Source organism: Condylura cristata, unplaced genomic scaffold (assembly GCF_000260355.1).
Source record: "Condylura cristata isolate star-nosed mole 26May11 unplaced genomic scaffold, ConCri1.0 scaffold00038, whole genome shotgun sequence".
NCBI classification, from domain to species: domain Eukaryota; kingdom Metazoa; phylum Chordata; class Mammalia; order Eulipotyphla; family Talpidae; genus Condylura; species Condylura cristata.
Genome location: NW_004567139.1, coordinates 466,892 through 483,177, shown reverse-complemented (window position 1 = coordinate 483,177; position 16,286 = coordinate 466,892). Strand labels below are relative to the sequence as shown.

The 16,286-nt window shown below is 35.5% G+C and overlaps 1 protein-coding gene across 2 annotated transcripts in view; it reads right to left on the bottom strand.

Moving 5' to 3' along the window:
• TANC2 (tetratricopeptide repeat, ankyrin repeat and coiled-coil containing 2) overlaps positions 1 to 16,286 on the bottom strand; it is a 278,089-nt gene that overhangs the window by 200,576 nt on the left and 61,227 nt on the right. The window contains exon 1 of one of the 2 annotated variants that reach the window (XM_012733090.1): positions 13,737 to 13,883. The exons of the other annotated variant lie outside the window; for it this stretch is intronic. Within the exon in view, the coding sequence (XP_012588544.1) occupies positions 13,737 to 13,749 (13 nt within the window). The 5' untranslated portion in view covers positions 13,750 to 13,883. Of the gene's footprint in view, positions 1 to 13,736; positions 13,884 to 16,286 lie in introns of those variants that run through there. 2 annotated transcript variants of the gene reach the window in all.

The window sequence follows — 16,286 nt, the reverse complement described above, 5'->3', positions numbered from 1 at the left end:
GCATCTCTGGCCTGTACCCCAGTTCTGTATGAATAAATAAATCTTAAAAAAAAAAAATTGGGAAGATGAAAGAATAAGTAATCAATCCTGCATTTCCTATTTAAATTCTACTAGCAACCAGAGACACACAAGTGAGACTATCTTACAAAATGATCCCAGATAAGTGGGAAACAAAAGGCAGAATTAGAATGGGGCCTTTTTACAACACGTAATGAACTAGTGGCTTTACAAGCATCAAGCATCTATGCTTAATAACATCAAAAAAAGTGAAAAATTTAAAAAGAATTTTAAAATCAACTATTACATGCCTCCTGATGATCGTAACTCATGTAATTTACAGTTCTGCCAAAGCTATCAAACCCCAAGTCTAATCAAATGCCCAGCTGTTAGTTTTGAAGAAAAACAAAAGACATAATATCAAATTGTTCCTGAGTGCACAATCAACAAAATTCAGGCTGTAGGAAATCTACAGGTCAAATAATTCAGTCTTTCAACAGATAAAGGGAAGAAGATAAAGTATTACAAAAGCATAAATTATAGTGGGATAAAGATTCATTTCATCAAAATAGAAAACTATACTAGTAAGCTATGGCACCTTACATCAGGTACCAGCGGATGTAAAGACAGCCCTCGTCTTTAACTTTCTTTTATGCAACTATTCTTTTTTACTTGGCAATCAATCAAAACTGCAAGGCTGATATTCAGATATGTGCTGAATTTTCATTTTTCTGATTTTTATGTGGGATAAAATTATACATATGAATCACATTCTCTGTTTCAATATCAAAACATGCCCTGGAGGTATGTGAGAAATAATATAAATAAAACAGGCATTTTCCCTCACTGGCACTGTCTTCCTAAACAATAAAAGGAAAAAATAAAAAGATTAAATTCACACAATCTGCAGAATGTCAGGGTAGCAGTAAAACAACTCACAGGGGAAAATACAGGCAAGTAAAGGGTTAAGTCAAAGTTTTAAGTCAGCAAGTCAATGACATGACAGAAAATTACCATTTTTGACACCATTATAATCTAAAATGTTCTGCCTAAACTTTAAAATTAAATCAGAAATACACTACAGAAAATTTAATACTTAACCTTACTATTGATGTGTCTTACATCAAAAGGGATTCATCATGACATTAACTCTTAGGCAACAATAAACAATCAAAAGATCTTTTTAAAAATAAACTTCCACTGACTCATGATGAGTACAGAAAAAAAGCTCAACCTCTTAAAAAGAATTTGTGGTGTGCTTATGGAACCAATGAATCCATCATCCAAACAGTAAAACTACCATGATACCGGCACTTTCAACATTTTTGCTTTGCTTAGCACACAATTCCCCTACAGGACAGATAAAACCTCTATCCTTCTATCTACATTTTTGGACAAAACAGAAGGCCTCAGTCCTCAAGTAAGTGGAGTTCCTTGCATAACACTGATTACCTCATGAGGTAAAGAAGGTAGAACAGGGGTGTGTCTGTGAAGTTAGAACTTAGTCACCAAACTTGAGTTAGAGACTTACTTCAAATGTATTGTGAACTTTACAGAGAAAGACCTACAGATCTAACGAGTATAGCAACGAAACATCACCTGGCTGTATAACTCAAGTTTTACTTTTTAAAAATCAGTGCTTTACGTTTCCTGGATTTGAGACAATCATTAGAGAACATTTGCTTTCTATCAGCATACTGAGTTAGGTCCAGCAAATAACATAAAACAAGCTATTTTTAATACTGAGAAACACTGCTAAAGCATTTCCTATTACTATTATTTCAAAGGGAAAATAGCATAAAGAGAATTTACCTCATAGGGAATACAGCTTTCAATTCAGGTATATTAAAGTACTAAAACAATCTCAGTAAAGAAATACCACTATGCAGGGATGGTCAGTAACTAGAAACTTCTATGATAGAATTTAAGTTAAAGAAAAGCTATTAAGACAAGTGCCTAAACATTTAAAGAAAAAAAAAGTTCTGCCATACTAAATGATTACTTACAATCTGGATCAAAATATTACAGTGGGAAAATAAACAACATAAGTGACCTTGAATTTAATACCCCATCCCATCTTTAGTGTTCTTGAGTAAATAATGTGCTATATTTTATAAGTTAAATTTCTGAAAATGCTTATTTTGAAATGGTTATCTTCAACCCTCTTTCAGAAATTTAAATATATGACCCAGATAGGAGAGTAGAAGGGAGTTAAAACAGTAGTCATGGAAGATAACTCATAAAACCAACTGGATTCCCCCATCTACCATCTTATAAACATAAGAGGTAATAAACCAGTGAATAAAGTCAGCGCTCAAAATTGGTGTCGAGACATGGAAGGTATCAGGTCTTGTGGATGCAGATTACTAAAGGAAAAATAACCCATCTCTCAGACCTACTCAAGTGCCCAGAGGTCAGTAAATTAGCCCAGGAGCCAGATCTGTCCTGCTGCTAAGTTCTGGAAAGTCAGAGGGCACTTTCAAATGATTGGGGGGGAAAGTTGTAATATTCTTTGATGCAAATATAAGTAAATTAGCCCAGGAGCCAGATCTGACCTGCTGCTAAGTTCTGGAAAGTCAGAGGGCACTTTCAAATGAATGGGGGGGAAAGTTGTAATATTCTTTGATGCAAATATTTTTTGAAGTTCAAGTGTCATATAGTCATATCAAATAATCATCAAGTTCTATTAGCACACAGTCATGATTGCTCATTTCAATACTGTCATGGCTGCTTTTGTTCTACAAAATAGAGTTCACTGACCGAGACAGTGTTCCCACAAGCCTGCTTACAGCCTAAAAACCTTACTGTTTTAGCCTCTTCAAGAGCAAGTTTGTATAAACAATTTTTAGTCACATTTTCTTTCTCTTGTAATCATAAAATCTTAAACAATAAACTCCCCTATGTTCTGGGGAGCCCCAAACTACTTACTGACATTCAAAGAGGAAATGCACTTTAAGGCCTCTACCAATTTATTAGTAGTTTCCTCTATCTAAAATGCAGTTACCTCCATTTGACCATATAATGAAATTGTATTTAATATGTATGAACAGTGCTTGGTGTCCATCAGAGCTGAACTGGATTCAATCTTTGATCTCTAAACCTCAATCTCCTTATCTGTGAAAATGCTAGGTTAACCCCTCTGCAGTGGTGATGACAAACAAATATGATGATGTCCCTTAAACACAGTATGCCCTCTGGCACTAAATAAACACTTACTCATTGATAAACAGAGTCTTTATCATCATCATCAACAACAGTAACAACATCCTTTCACCAAAAGGCAGCTTAAATGTCCTTTCCTATCTTCTCTATTATGCTTTCTGAACGCCTATCAGGAAGAATGAATTGCTCCCTCCTCGCGCTTTCACAGCACATTATGCGTATCTGTGTTACAGCTGTGACAATTACACAGAGACAGTAGCAGAACTGTGTGATAGTTAATTATTTATAGGACTATTTCTGGACTTTAAATGTTCAAAGTGTGCTTTTGAAAGCCTTTTTCATCTTGGTATTTTCAAAGTGACCTTGTAGCCTGATCTTAAAAAAATTTTTAATTAACTTCGTCAAGGGCCAACTCTAAAATTAATGCATTCTTAAAATTAAGCCAAGTTAAAGAATAACAAAAAAAAGTGGTATTGATGTGGTCTGAGATACACTTTATCTTTTCCTTGTCTTATTCAAGCTATTACTATGAACAGACAATACGAGCAGCATTAAAAACACTGTCACTGATCTTCATTTATCAATTATAAGAAGGAATTTTTAGACATAAGCCTAGACCCACGTAAACATGATTTACTTTGTAAGAAAACACAGTTATCTCTTCCTGAGTGAAAAGGCAGCATTTTATACCATATAAAACCCACTGATTAACATAACGCCACCAGTACTATTGCTAATACTTATCACAAGTATACTAAACATATTTACAAAGCTTGCCAAAATATAAAACCAGCATGTTCACAAGTTTTTCCAGACCAAGCTTATATGCTGTAAATCTAAAAAACAAAGATAACGTGCTCTTGATGAGCTATTAATTTTCATTTGCCTTCGGCATTCAAAGTGCCTCCAAGCCTGGTCAATAACTCAAGAAAAGTTCTGCCAGACACAGAATGTTTTGAGTCTCATGATGCGGCAAGTGCATTGATGATGACGACTAACCGGAGGAAAAAACAAAGTAGACTTGCTAGTTTTAAACGGAGCAATCACAAGTAATAATGCCAGTACTTTAAAAGTTGATGACTATGCACAACGAACAGACAAAATGTCAAGCCTCACAGTGAATTAAATTAGCAGAATAGCTCTGTTAAAAACAAGGTGTCTATACTAATATATTTTCCTTGTTTTTTTAATGAACTTTTGATTTTAGAACAGTTTTAGATTTATAGAAAAGTTGTTAAGACAGTACAAGGAATGCCCCTAAAATCTCACTTGGTTTCCCAGCTTTCTCTAACCATTTTTCAGAACAATCCACAGTATCTTGATTGCCTCAGTTTTTACCTAAATGTCTTTTTTTCCCATCCCATATTCCATGTGACATTTAGTGATCATGTTTTCTTAGGTTCACTAGACTATGAGTTATTCAGACTTCCCTCATTTCGGGTGACCTTGACAATTTTGAGAAACACTGATCAGGAGTTTTGTAGGAAGTTTTGCACTTGTTTTAGATTTTGGGGGAGGAAGATCACAGAGAAAACTGTCATCCTCGAATCATGTCAAGAATACATATTATCAATAGCATCTGATTAGATAAACAAGGTCTCAACCATTATATCCTCTATAAAGGAAAAGCAAAACTACAGCCTCTGAGACTCCACCAACATTCATGGAAACAGCCATGATCTATTTGGGTCTCACTATGTGTGAGACACTAAGCCATTCAGTCCTCACTCGCGATTGGAGACTTAAAGCAGAAGTGACCACGCTGTAGAATTATCAACTCTAGAATCCAGGACTTGAAGTTAGGCCTGATTCTAAAGCCTCTCACCCATTCTGTCATCTCCTACAAAAGGGAATATAATTCACTGTCACATCCATATACAAACATACTGTGGCATGTCAGAGACAGTACAATCGTAGGAGATAAAAGAAGATGATAACATTGCAAAATGAATATGAAATGATATCTGGCTTCAAATTTCTTCCCTTCTAAGTGGCTACTCAATATAGCTTAATCAAATTCCTAAGCTTAATTTAATAGTTTCCACTATATGGAATGTCTTAGGAAGCATAGATCTCTCTACAGATAAACAATTATTAGATGCAAGGAATGAGAGCACCCGAAGAAATTTTTAGGTTCTTTGTATTTATCAACATATACGCTAATATCCTATGGAGTTTTGAAAAAAGTCTAGCATTACAATTTAAAACACTAAAAACTGTAGGTGAATGTCAACAATAAGTGAATACACACACACACACACACTGTCCTTTTGTCTTCCCTATCTGTTGAAATGCAATGCTAAAGATACATGTGGACCTCAATCTTGGCTGCAAAAGAGGCTGATCTAGGAATCCAGTGATGTTTAATAACCCCTATGCTCAAGCTACTCTCCAGATCAGTTAAATAAGAATCTCTGAGAGTGATTCTCTAAAACCCCCAGATGATCACAACATGCAGCCAAAGCAAAGAAACAGTAGAAGAAACTAAGCAGTGCTGGGAACAGTGATGAACTGGATTCACCTGGAACTTTCCAGGGTCAACAGATGCTGCAGGAGAAGGAAACTAACTGTGCAGAAGGAGGTGGTCTCTAAAGTGAGGGCAAAAGTTACCTTCACAGGTTCACTCTCTGACCGCTTGTTCATTATTGATTATGCCTTATTCTGGTGACAAGGGAGGTTTGTGGGTTAAATTGGGATAAGAATGTGTAATATGGAGAAGAGTCATCCTTTGAGTGGGGTTTGAGAAGTCACACTGCCATGATGATGGTGCTATCATCTGGATGAAAGGTTTCCTAAAGGGGCATGAAGCAAAGGAGCAGCATGGCTGACTCTGAAAAGCAGTCAGACGTGAAAGATTAATCCATGACTTGGAAATTTAGTAAGTCACTCACAAATAAGAGTTCTGAAATGATTCTCAATTCTCAGCCCAATATTTATGGTTTATTTTTAGATCCATTACTCCATTATGAAGTTCCGTATTCACTGACTTGTTAGAAAACTGGAAGGGCCACCTACAGAACAAATGCCTTTGAAACCTCCATTTGTGTTTCAAATATACCTCAAACTCAAAATATACAAATATGAAATTCTAACCTTCCCCATCTTCCTAAAACCTAATACTCTCTCAGAGCTCCCCATGTCAGTGACTTCATCACCAAATATTCATTTTCCTAAACATGTCTGGAATCTCTCTCTCCATGCCAAACTGTACCCTTTCTCTACAAATGCTTACCCATGAAGGAGCTGGATAATCATGTAGAAATGCAACCTACATTTAACATTTAAATAAGTTAAAGTGACTATCCACCAGGATAGTTAAAAGTTCTTAATATGGGCCCTCCCTGGTGGCACAGTGGGTTAAAGTGCAGCACTAAGAAGCTAAAGCCACCTCAGCATCAGTTCGATCCCCGGCCCCGGAGGTGACGGACATGGCGCGTCAGTCTGCTCCTGACCTGCCTGTTGTTCTCTTCAGCAGTGTTCTTAGTCAGTTCTGCCTGTCCTGCTCCCCACTCTGTCTCTGGTGAATCCTCTCACCACCACTGCACCTCTGGCCTACACTTGGTTTTGTATGCATAAATAAATAAATCTTTTTTAAAAAAGTTCTTAATATGGGTCTACTTTTGCAGTGCATTTCTACTTAGACCTCCCATTGTTTTCCAAATATTGGCTTTTTTTCCATTTCTCATCTCTATCCTAGGGATGTCCACAACAGAAACCCAAGAAACAACTACTAGACTCCAGAGGAGTCATGTAAAATGGTTTTTACCCAAAATTCTTGCCTTCAATATGGGAATATATTTCAAGGGTATTAGTAACAGAGATTTTATGTTGTGTAACATAAAATAAACACAGTAAAATAAACCTTTATAGTTGTCCTCTTACTCCTGAAACAGAAGAAGTAACTGATCGATTAAAAATCAAAATCTCCCCCTTCCTACTTCATCCTCAATAAAAACACAGCATCTTTCTGATTTGACAAAAAAGTAAATTAAAAGTATTGGCACTTGCTGACAAAAACAATGTAATAAAAAGCCAATAAAAACACATACTATCTAAATATACCTCATTTTTTCAAGTAATTTATACTTTATCATATATGCCTAAATAATACTTTGTTGTCACTGGTTTAGAGTTCCAGTTACATTTTTTTTTAAGTACTTAGCACAATACCATCATGCACTTAGGGGCATATAAATTTTTATTACTTGATTGTGATAATGACAGCAATAAAAATAAAATTTTGAAATCAGAACGATGTAAGAAGAAAATGCCATTAAAACTAACAACATGACCTTGAGCTAGGCAGTATCAGAACTTAAATGCATATTCCTGTCCCTACACTTGCCTTAATCAGTTTCTTATTAGAGTATGGACATTTTGAAATTTTCTCCTAAGGAACTGTGAAATGTGACCAACAAGGAGTTAAGTGGTTGGGGAACAGGCAGATCACTGGGCTCAAATAGGACAGAAATATTTAATCAAAGAATAAAGAACGAACTGAATAAAGAACCAAAAAAGAGATTTAGATTTCTATATAAATATATAGAAATGGCATTATAAGATCTAAAGCAGAAGGAAAGGCTAGTCAACAGAAGAGTAAGACAAAATTGCCTTCCACCATATAAGAAAAAAATTTAAATCATCTTCTTAAACCATAATCCCATTACCAAAATAGAAGGGGGGGGGATCAAAATGTACTAAAAATCTGAAAGTGAAAAACAAAACTTTAACCATTCTGAAAAAATACAGGAGGCTACATTTCTGATCTACATGGAACATTTTTGAAAGAATGATAAATATGAATAAATTAAAACCTTAAACTTCAGCAAGAGTTTAGAATTTTAGTCTTATAGCCAAAGAAAAGTTTTAAGACAGACAGAGATGGAGAAAAGATATCTACAAAAATGTCATAAAGTAGGAACAACTACAAGAGGGGTCTACAGATCTCTTCCGTAAAGAGGGTAAGTATTTTAGGCTTTGCAGACGTAAGTTCTCTATTCAGCTACTCAGCCTGCCAATGTAGCTCAAAAGCAGTATTAGACACTACGTACATAGATGAGTTCTACTGAGTTTTATTGGCTGCATTCCAGTAAAACCTTATTGATGGATGCTGAAGTTTGAATTTCATATAATTTTTATACCTTATGAAATTTGATCCTTTGTTGTTCTGTATCACTTCAATAAATGTAAAAACTACCCTTATCTTACAGGACACACAAAAGCAGGTAATGGGCTAGATCCAGTGTATAGGCTATAGTTTACTGAACCATGTTTTGACTGTACCAAAATGATTCATAAGTAAACCAGAAAAAGGCAAATAATCCCAGAGGAAAAAGTGTGAAGGATATGAGGAGGTTATTTACAAAAGAGGAAATCTGAAAGGTCAACAAACACATGAAAGGATATTTGACTTGATTAGAAATTATGGAAGTAAATGATACCAGAAGGATGTTACCTTCCACCTTCCACATGGGGGGAAATGAAGAAACTGAATCACATGAATGTTGGAAAGGATATGGCAAAATACAAACTCTGAGACAAGAGACACTTCTGAGAAGAGTCTAAAACACTACAGTGATAATGACACAGGAGAAGAATTATGGAGAAAAAGTGATAATGGAAGTAACCCACATTCCAGAAATTCTATGTGTAGAGCTCTGGAAACTCTGGTCTGCATGCAAGTAAGGATAGTCACCACCACCCCCAGCATTATTTGCAATAAAACAGAAAACAAAACAAACACTGAAATAAACTAAAATGTTTGTTAGGAGAAAAATGAATGAAAGAAATGTTCAATATCCTCTAATGTGTTTGTGGTCATAAAGTGAAATATAACATAAAACATAAAAGAAATAAACCAAGTACACATAAATGAGCAAGAGGTAAAACTGAGATGCAGAATGCAACACTTATACCACTCAGGAAAATTTAAAACGTTAAAATTAAAATTGTTCATGGATACATTTATAGTGGGATTTTTCATTGCTGATAAATGACTTTTTTTTTTTGCCAAATTCTAAACCTATCTGAGTCTTTGTACTATCTATGCCTGTGTGCATCTGTGTTAGGATGGTTACAGCAATGAGAAGTAGCAAAAAGATATCATGTTCTGTTTTTAAAGTTATGGGGATTTACATTTATGAAAATTCACTCTTAGAGCAAAATAGAGAATGAACTAAAAGATACTGAGACTGGAGACATCATAACTCTAGCAAGAAAAGAGGAAATCCCCAAGTAAGGAACTGAGAAGAGAAAGAGGGAAGGCAAAGCTGAGTAGTATTTAAAAGTTTTAATCAACTGGGCATGACTGGCACGATGTTGGCGGCCATCTTGGTGAGTGTGGAAAGATTCCGAAGGGGAAGGTAGCCGCCAACTGCTCTCTAAATACCTTGCTGTGAGCTTTTAAGTAACTTTTAGACTGACCTCTACATTGGATGCGGATAAAAACGGCCACAAGCTATAGTTAGGACACAGGAAAAGAGTCTTGGGGGACTAAATATCAGTGGAAGTGACAGAGCGGAAAGTCTCTGCTCAGTTTCGGCCAGATTAAACACACCATCTATGCTCCCGGAGGCAAGGAACCTGCTGAGGACTTACTAGCGGAATTGCCTATGAAAGTTAGGACCACACAGACACAAATCCTGACTCCACTGCTTACTACAGAGTCACATTCATCGAGCCTCTGATGACCTTTCTCTGCCTCCATTTCTTCATCTAATTAACAACTAACACAACCTGCTCCATAAGGTTGTGAAAATGAATTATGTGTGTATTTATGTGTGTTGTGTCTTTGCGTGGACACACACATACACTATTTGCTATTACTAATTCACTACTTACTGGCACCCACTAGATGTACTATGTACTATGAGGCACTGTATGTACTATGAGCTGGAGAAGTATGGAGATGACAAACATAACATTATTTGCCTTCTTACAGTGCATATCCATTACACTGGCAAAGAGACTGAGCTGATGTGCTTGCTGACTGCAACCTAAGTAATTAGAAGCTATTTCTCAATCTATCTGAGCCTATCACCGATTTTCACGTCATTTAATCTTTCAACAATTATTAAAAATCAATGGAAGAAGCTTATGGTTATAAAAGAAAATTCTAAAATTTACCCTAATGTGTAAATGTATGCATGTTGAATTTTCTAAACTGTATTTTCATTCTTAACACTAAATTTTCGCATGGTTCTATTTCTTCCAGCCTTCTAAAAGATTCTAATCTGAAATATTCATGAATAAATAAATCTAACATTAATCTAAAGGAACCATAAATAAGCTCCCAGAAACGTATCTTGAAATCTATCCTAAGAATATATTCACTTTTTATTTCTTTAATCCTTAACCACACTGTTAATCTGAAAGATTCATAAATAATACCCTCAGAAATGACTGGATCTTAGAATTACAAAGACAATGATGTTTAAATGAATATTAACGAGAGTTTTTTATTGCTTAGTGGGAAATGAATTACTCTCTATTTATAGCGTAATATCTTTTGTTTTTATGCTGTAATAGACTATTTGTACATTTTCTTTAATAAATGATGTTTCTTTATTGTCAAAAGCATCTCATACAACAGTCATTCCCTCATCAACTTACTTTGTAACATTCTTCTTCAACAAAAGATATCTTAATTGCATCCAGCTCCCTATCGCAAATTTACAGTACTGATGCTTGCCAGCCATTTTGTTTTCAGCTTGTAACACCAGCAGCCAGCTGCCTTCAGCCTCACACTATTAGCATATGGAATAATTCCGAAAATAAGCACAGCAACAGTATTTAAACATACAGGTTTTTCACAAACTATAGCTACACGTTGGATATTATTCTTAAATGTGCTTTAATTTTACAATGCTTCCAATGGCCCTTTCAATATAATTTATTTTCTTAATTTAAATGCTCACTCCTGCTCACAGTAATTTTTCCCTCCCACAGATACTATAAATGAAGTTGACCTATTACTATTTAAATATAAGATCTTCCAAATTTAAAAAAAAAATAAACTACAAGTGTATTTTTAAGTCTTTTCTGTAAAGTGACAGAAGAATTGGCTATTCAGTACTATAATTTACAACTATATTCCAGCAGACCACCTAGCCAGGACTAATAAACACATTAAAGCTAACACATATTGTTCTTACATCTCAAGGGTGTTTCTAAAAGCCAGCAGACAGCAAACATTCTCCTCCTATTTTGACTTGCAATGGCTTACTGTTTGAATGTCAATAACAATGTGCCCTCACCAAGTAGCACTCAAGTCTTAGATGACAAATTATCTAATGCAATTTTAATATGATGGGGAAGAACAGGACCAAAGAGTTCCTGGGAGTGTCCTGTTCTTCACAACTCTTTTCCATCACATACTTCCCTCTCCCCCAGCAAATCCCACTCATCCATATTTAATAAATGCTCTGCAATTATGTTATTAATTGGCCCATTCTATCACCTACCATCAAACTCTTCTTAGGAAGTCTCTTCTAATTCATCAAATAACACTCTTTAGAAAGTTTATTAACAAATAATATATATGTATGTATATATATATACTTATATAAATAATACTCGTTCAAGTAACAGTGAGCAACACACAACACTCTCTCTCAAAGGCTGGGGCAGAACCTGTGAAGAAATAAAAAGTTCAAAGACCAGGATCACTGAAGGGCCTGAACAACTTCATTTTCACTTCCAAACCCCTCCCTCTCTCTAAGGAGATTTTAGGTTTTCACTGTGATGCTAACTCAACCTCCAGGCCTGTGGAAGCGTCTGGTAGAATGGATTTCAAGGCTGCTGTCTCTTGCAAAGAACCAATCAGATTTCTTTGTTTCATCTGCACCATTCCATCAGGGTTATATAACATTGTAGATACAGGAAACATTCTAATAATATAGTTTTCAATCTATAGTTAGCTATTTATTGCCACTAAAGTGGGCACATAAATTCCATATTATTGTGTCATTAAATAAAATCAAAGGAATACAGAACTAGTCAGAAAGGTTCCCCCCCCTCACCCTGCCCCTTTTAGGAGAAAAGAGTGAATTAGTTTCTTGTAAAAGAAAAGAGTTTTTGAAAATACATACTATGAGCACTCTAGACTGCTAAGATTAATGCTGCTCATCATTTCTGTGTACAGTGAGGCAGGGGAGGATCCACAGTGAGAGAGTGGCACAGTCATACAGTTGCTAGTTCTTATCACAGACAACAGGCCTTAATACAGGAAAAAACTATAAACAGACATTAAGCTCAGGCTTAACCTTTTGTAAAATTATGAAAAGCACAGAAAAAAAATAAGCGAAATATTTTAAATGTTTAGACAAATAGTTTCTCAAACAAGAAAATGTGAACTCTAATGCCATGCCCCAGTTTAGCACCACCAGTCTCACCACGACCAGTGTGGCAGCAGCGCGGCTTCCCCTGCGAGCAGACACTTGCAGACGTGTGTGCTGGAGCCACATAAACACCGTCAGTCCCCTCCCTCCTGGACACAGTGCTGCACAGCTCAAATGCTGTTCCCGCGTGCTAGTAATACATACAGCAACCGGGGTAAGCAAGAACTCAATAAGCTGGAACCTGCAAATCCAGGATTTTCTTTCCTTTAAACAATTCAGAGGCATCTCACATGATGGCAACAAATCACAGGGTTAAAAAGCTGAATCTGTTGGGTGTGGCATAGGTAAACAGATCTTGTCCCAACTGGACAGCTCCCCAGCAACATGCAGTCACTGAAACCAAAATACAGAAGAGCTCAAGTGCTTCCCGGAGGGGTGGGATAGTAAACGTCCATGTTTTTTCCTACACTTGATGTTCAATTGTAAAATGATGGAGACTTGAGTCAGTGCTGAGCAGCACTGCTTCAGAAGCCAAGGACAGATTTTACTTGTCCTACTTCCTCTCCTTATTTTACACTCACTGTCTACAACATGGCCGTTCTTACAAACATTCTGTCTCCATAAAAGAGATCATTTAAATCATGACTATGTGCAATGCGAACTCACACTGCATCACAGTCATCAATAAAATATGAAGTGCCAACTCCAGTGTTTAGTCTACTTATTTTCCATCTCGCCAAAAAATGCCCCACTAATAATGCTTACTACTATTACAAAATGAACAATATAAAGAGACGTTGGTAGGAGCTGCGACAAATGTGCAACAGAGAAAACAGAAAACCTGGAAATGCTTACTTTTCAAAAGATCTAGTATTAATAGAAAAACCCCTTTGTGTACATACACACACACACACACACATATACATATATATATACATACACACACACCCACACATATACACATACACATAAATACATATATATGTATATGTACTTATATACTACATAGTACAAATACAAATCTGTTTATAAGCTCACATGCATTTATTAATGCTACACATGCAATATACCTGAACCTCTGTACGGAGAGGGCATGCAGATTTCAAAGCTGTACATTTTCATTCGTGAATGGCCATAATCGAATATCAAAAAAGCTAAGGATATCTGACATACTGAACTATATCCGAGCTTTTAATCTTCCTAAACAATTCTCCCTGCTACTCAGTGCAGCAAACCCACCTTTGTAACACATTGATGGTTAGTTTATTCCAATGCCCTGAACGTGCTGCACCATTTTGTTTGTCTTCTGGACAGTGGAGAAATCGGCAGAACAGCAGTGAAGGAGTGTACTGGAGTCAGCAGAGGCAGTGCCTGCCTCCTACTGCAGTCTGTATATTGAACGCACTCAAACCCACAGGTGCCTACGTAAAATCCTCCAGCTGCAGCCTGCAACTTAACGCTTCCTCCAGCAACAGAGCTGTATGATCCTTTTGCTTTGCTTTAACCCAATCAATGGACAGGACGTAGAACAGTGTGCCACCTTTTAAAAATGAATTCACAAAATATACATATCAACCTGGTCTATATTAAGTATCAAAAATATTAGGTGACTTTTTAATTCAGAGAGATAATCATCGAATTTTGAAGATTCATGATAATCATACCAAAAGAGAAACACATTTCTAACATTAAAATCTGAAATGATAATTTTTCAAGAAATACGGCATTAAAAACTAACATATGATGTACCACATCTTACGTAAATACCTTGGAAAAGTTAATTTTTCGCATACTGTAAGGCTTGAAAAAAATACATAAAGAAGACTGCCTCCAACTGTACCTCTTCACCAACAAATAATCCCTCTATAAAAAGAAAAATACAGAACTTATCTGTGAAAAGGTAAAGTGAATCTAAGTAAGATAGTGTTAAAAATACTGACAGATGAAACACAAAACAGCAGCTCACAATCCTTTCACATTGACTTCAAACACATTTTATCCTACCAGAATTAAAGAATTTTAAAACTGGGAGAACCTTAAAAGGGACAAAGAAGTCTAATTCTAATTTATCAGGTGAACAAATTAAGGATCAGAGAGGTTAAGATTAATATGCCTTTCCCCAAGCCACACAGCTATTCAATAGCAATCCTAGTCTTCTACAAACATCTACTATTATAAACAGTAACTGCTGAAATATCCATTCAGGTCCAGTTGTTCATGGTGAATTCTACCAAATATTTAAAGAAACACCAATTCTAAACAATCTCTTCCAGGAGAAAGATGAGAAGGGAATATTTTATAAAGATAAAATTATCATGACATCAACACAAATAAAAAATTACCAAAAGGAGAAAATGGCAGGCCAGTCTCCCTTCATGAACATAAAACCACAAAAATCTTCAACAAAATATTAGCAATCAAATCAAGCATCTTATTAACACTGTGACCAACAGGGGCTTGTCCTGGGAATGCTGAATCAGTTTAATGTTTAGAAATCACTCAATGTAATCCAGCATATTAACAACTCCGAATGAAAAACACATGACCACATCAATTGATGCAGAGAAGGCATTTAACAAGGTTGAATATACATTCGTGGTACAAACTAGCAAAACAGGAATAGACAGGACTTTCTTCAATCTGGCAAAGAACATCTACAAAACCCTTACAACCTTATATCCCACTGAGTGGTCAAAAGTGCTTCTCTAAGGTTGGGAACAAGACAAGAATACCACTCTGTACTCTTAGCCACCAATACACTGGAAATATTAGCCAATAGTGTAAGATGAGAAAAATTTAAAAAGGGTGTATAGAGGAAAAAGACATAAAACCAAATAAAACTGCTCACGTCTTCTGAAGACATTGTTGTTCACTCAGAAAATGAAATTAATCTAACAAAAACAATAAAATCATTTAACAAAATCAGTGCAATCAAAAATCAATCATATTACATGCATTTTAGCATATATTTTACATATAACTATGCAATTAGCAACAAAAAATTTTAAACCACTAGCAATAGCCAAATAAAAAGAAAATAAAAGTATTTAGGTGTAAATGTAAGCAAAAACTACAGCATCTAAGAAGTGGAAATATTTCAGATCATGGACTGGAAGACTTCACGTGGAAGGTTTTGATTCAACTCCAATCAATCTATAGATCAATTCCAATAAATATCCCAGAAAGATTTCAAAACAGATTCAGGCTTAAGTTTTATGAAAAGGCAATGGATCTAAAATGACTAAAACAAAGTGGCTCTCCTTATCATTTTTTTTATATATTCTTTTTTACTTAATAGTTTATTTTTACATCATTTTGTGAATTTTTTCATCTCAGTTGTAATCCCTGTAGGCTTCCCATCACCAAATCACCCATGTGCCATCATCATAGTCCAATGTACTTCCTTTCCCCCACTGTTTTTGATCCCATTCCCCATCTCCTTATCATTTTAAGACTTACTACAAAGCTATAATATCATATTGATGAGCAGAAACACATCAGTGAAATCAAAACAGACAAAGAGACCAACTTTGAAAATGGTGCAAAAACAATACAAAGGAGAAAGGACAGTCTTTTCAATAATGGTGTTAGAATTGCATGTCAATAAGCAAGAACACCACATATACATCAACATGAACCATAAAACTTACCAAAAAATAACAAAATGGATACTAGAACTATAAAATGTAGAACTATAAAACTTTCAGAAAAAATAGATCTCTATGACGTGGCTTATGCCAACAGATTTTATTATACCAAAAGCATGATTCATTAAAAAAAAAAAAAAAA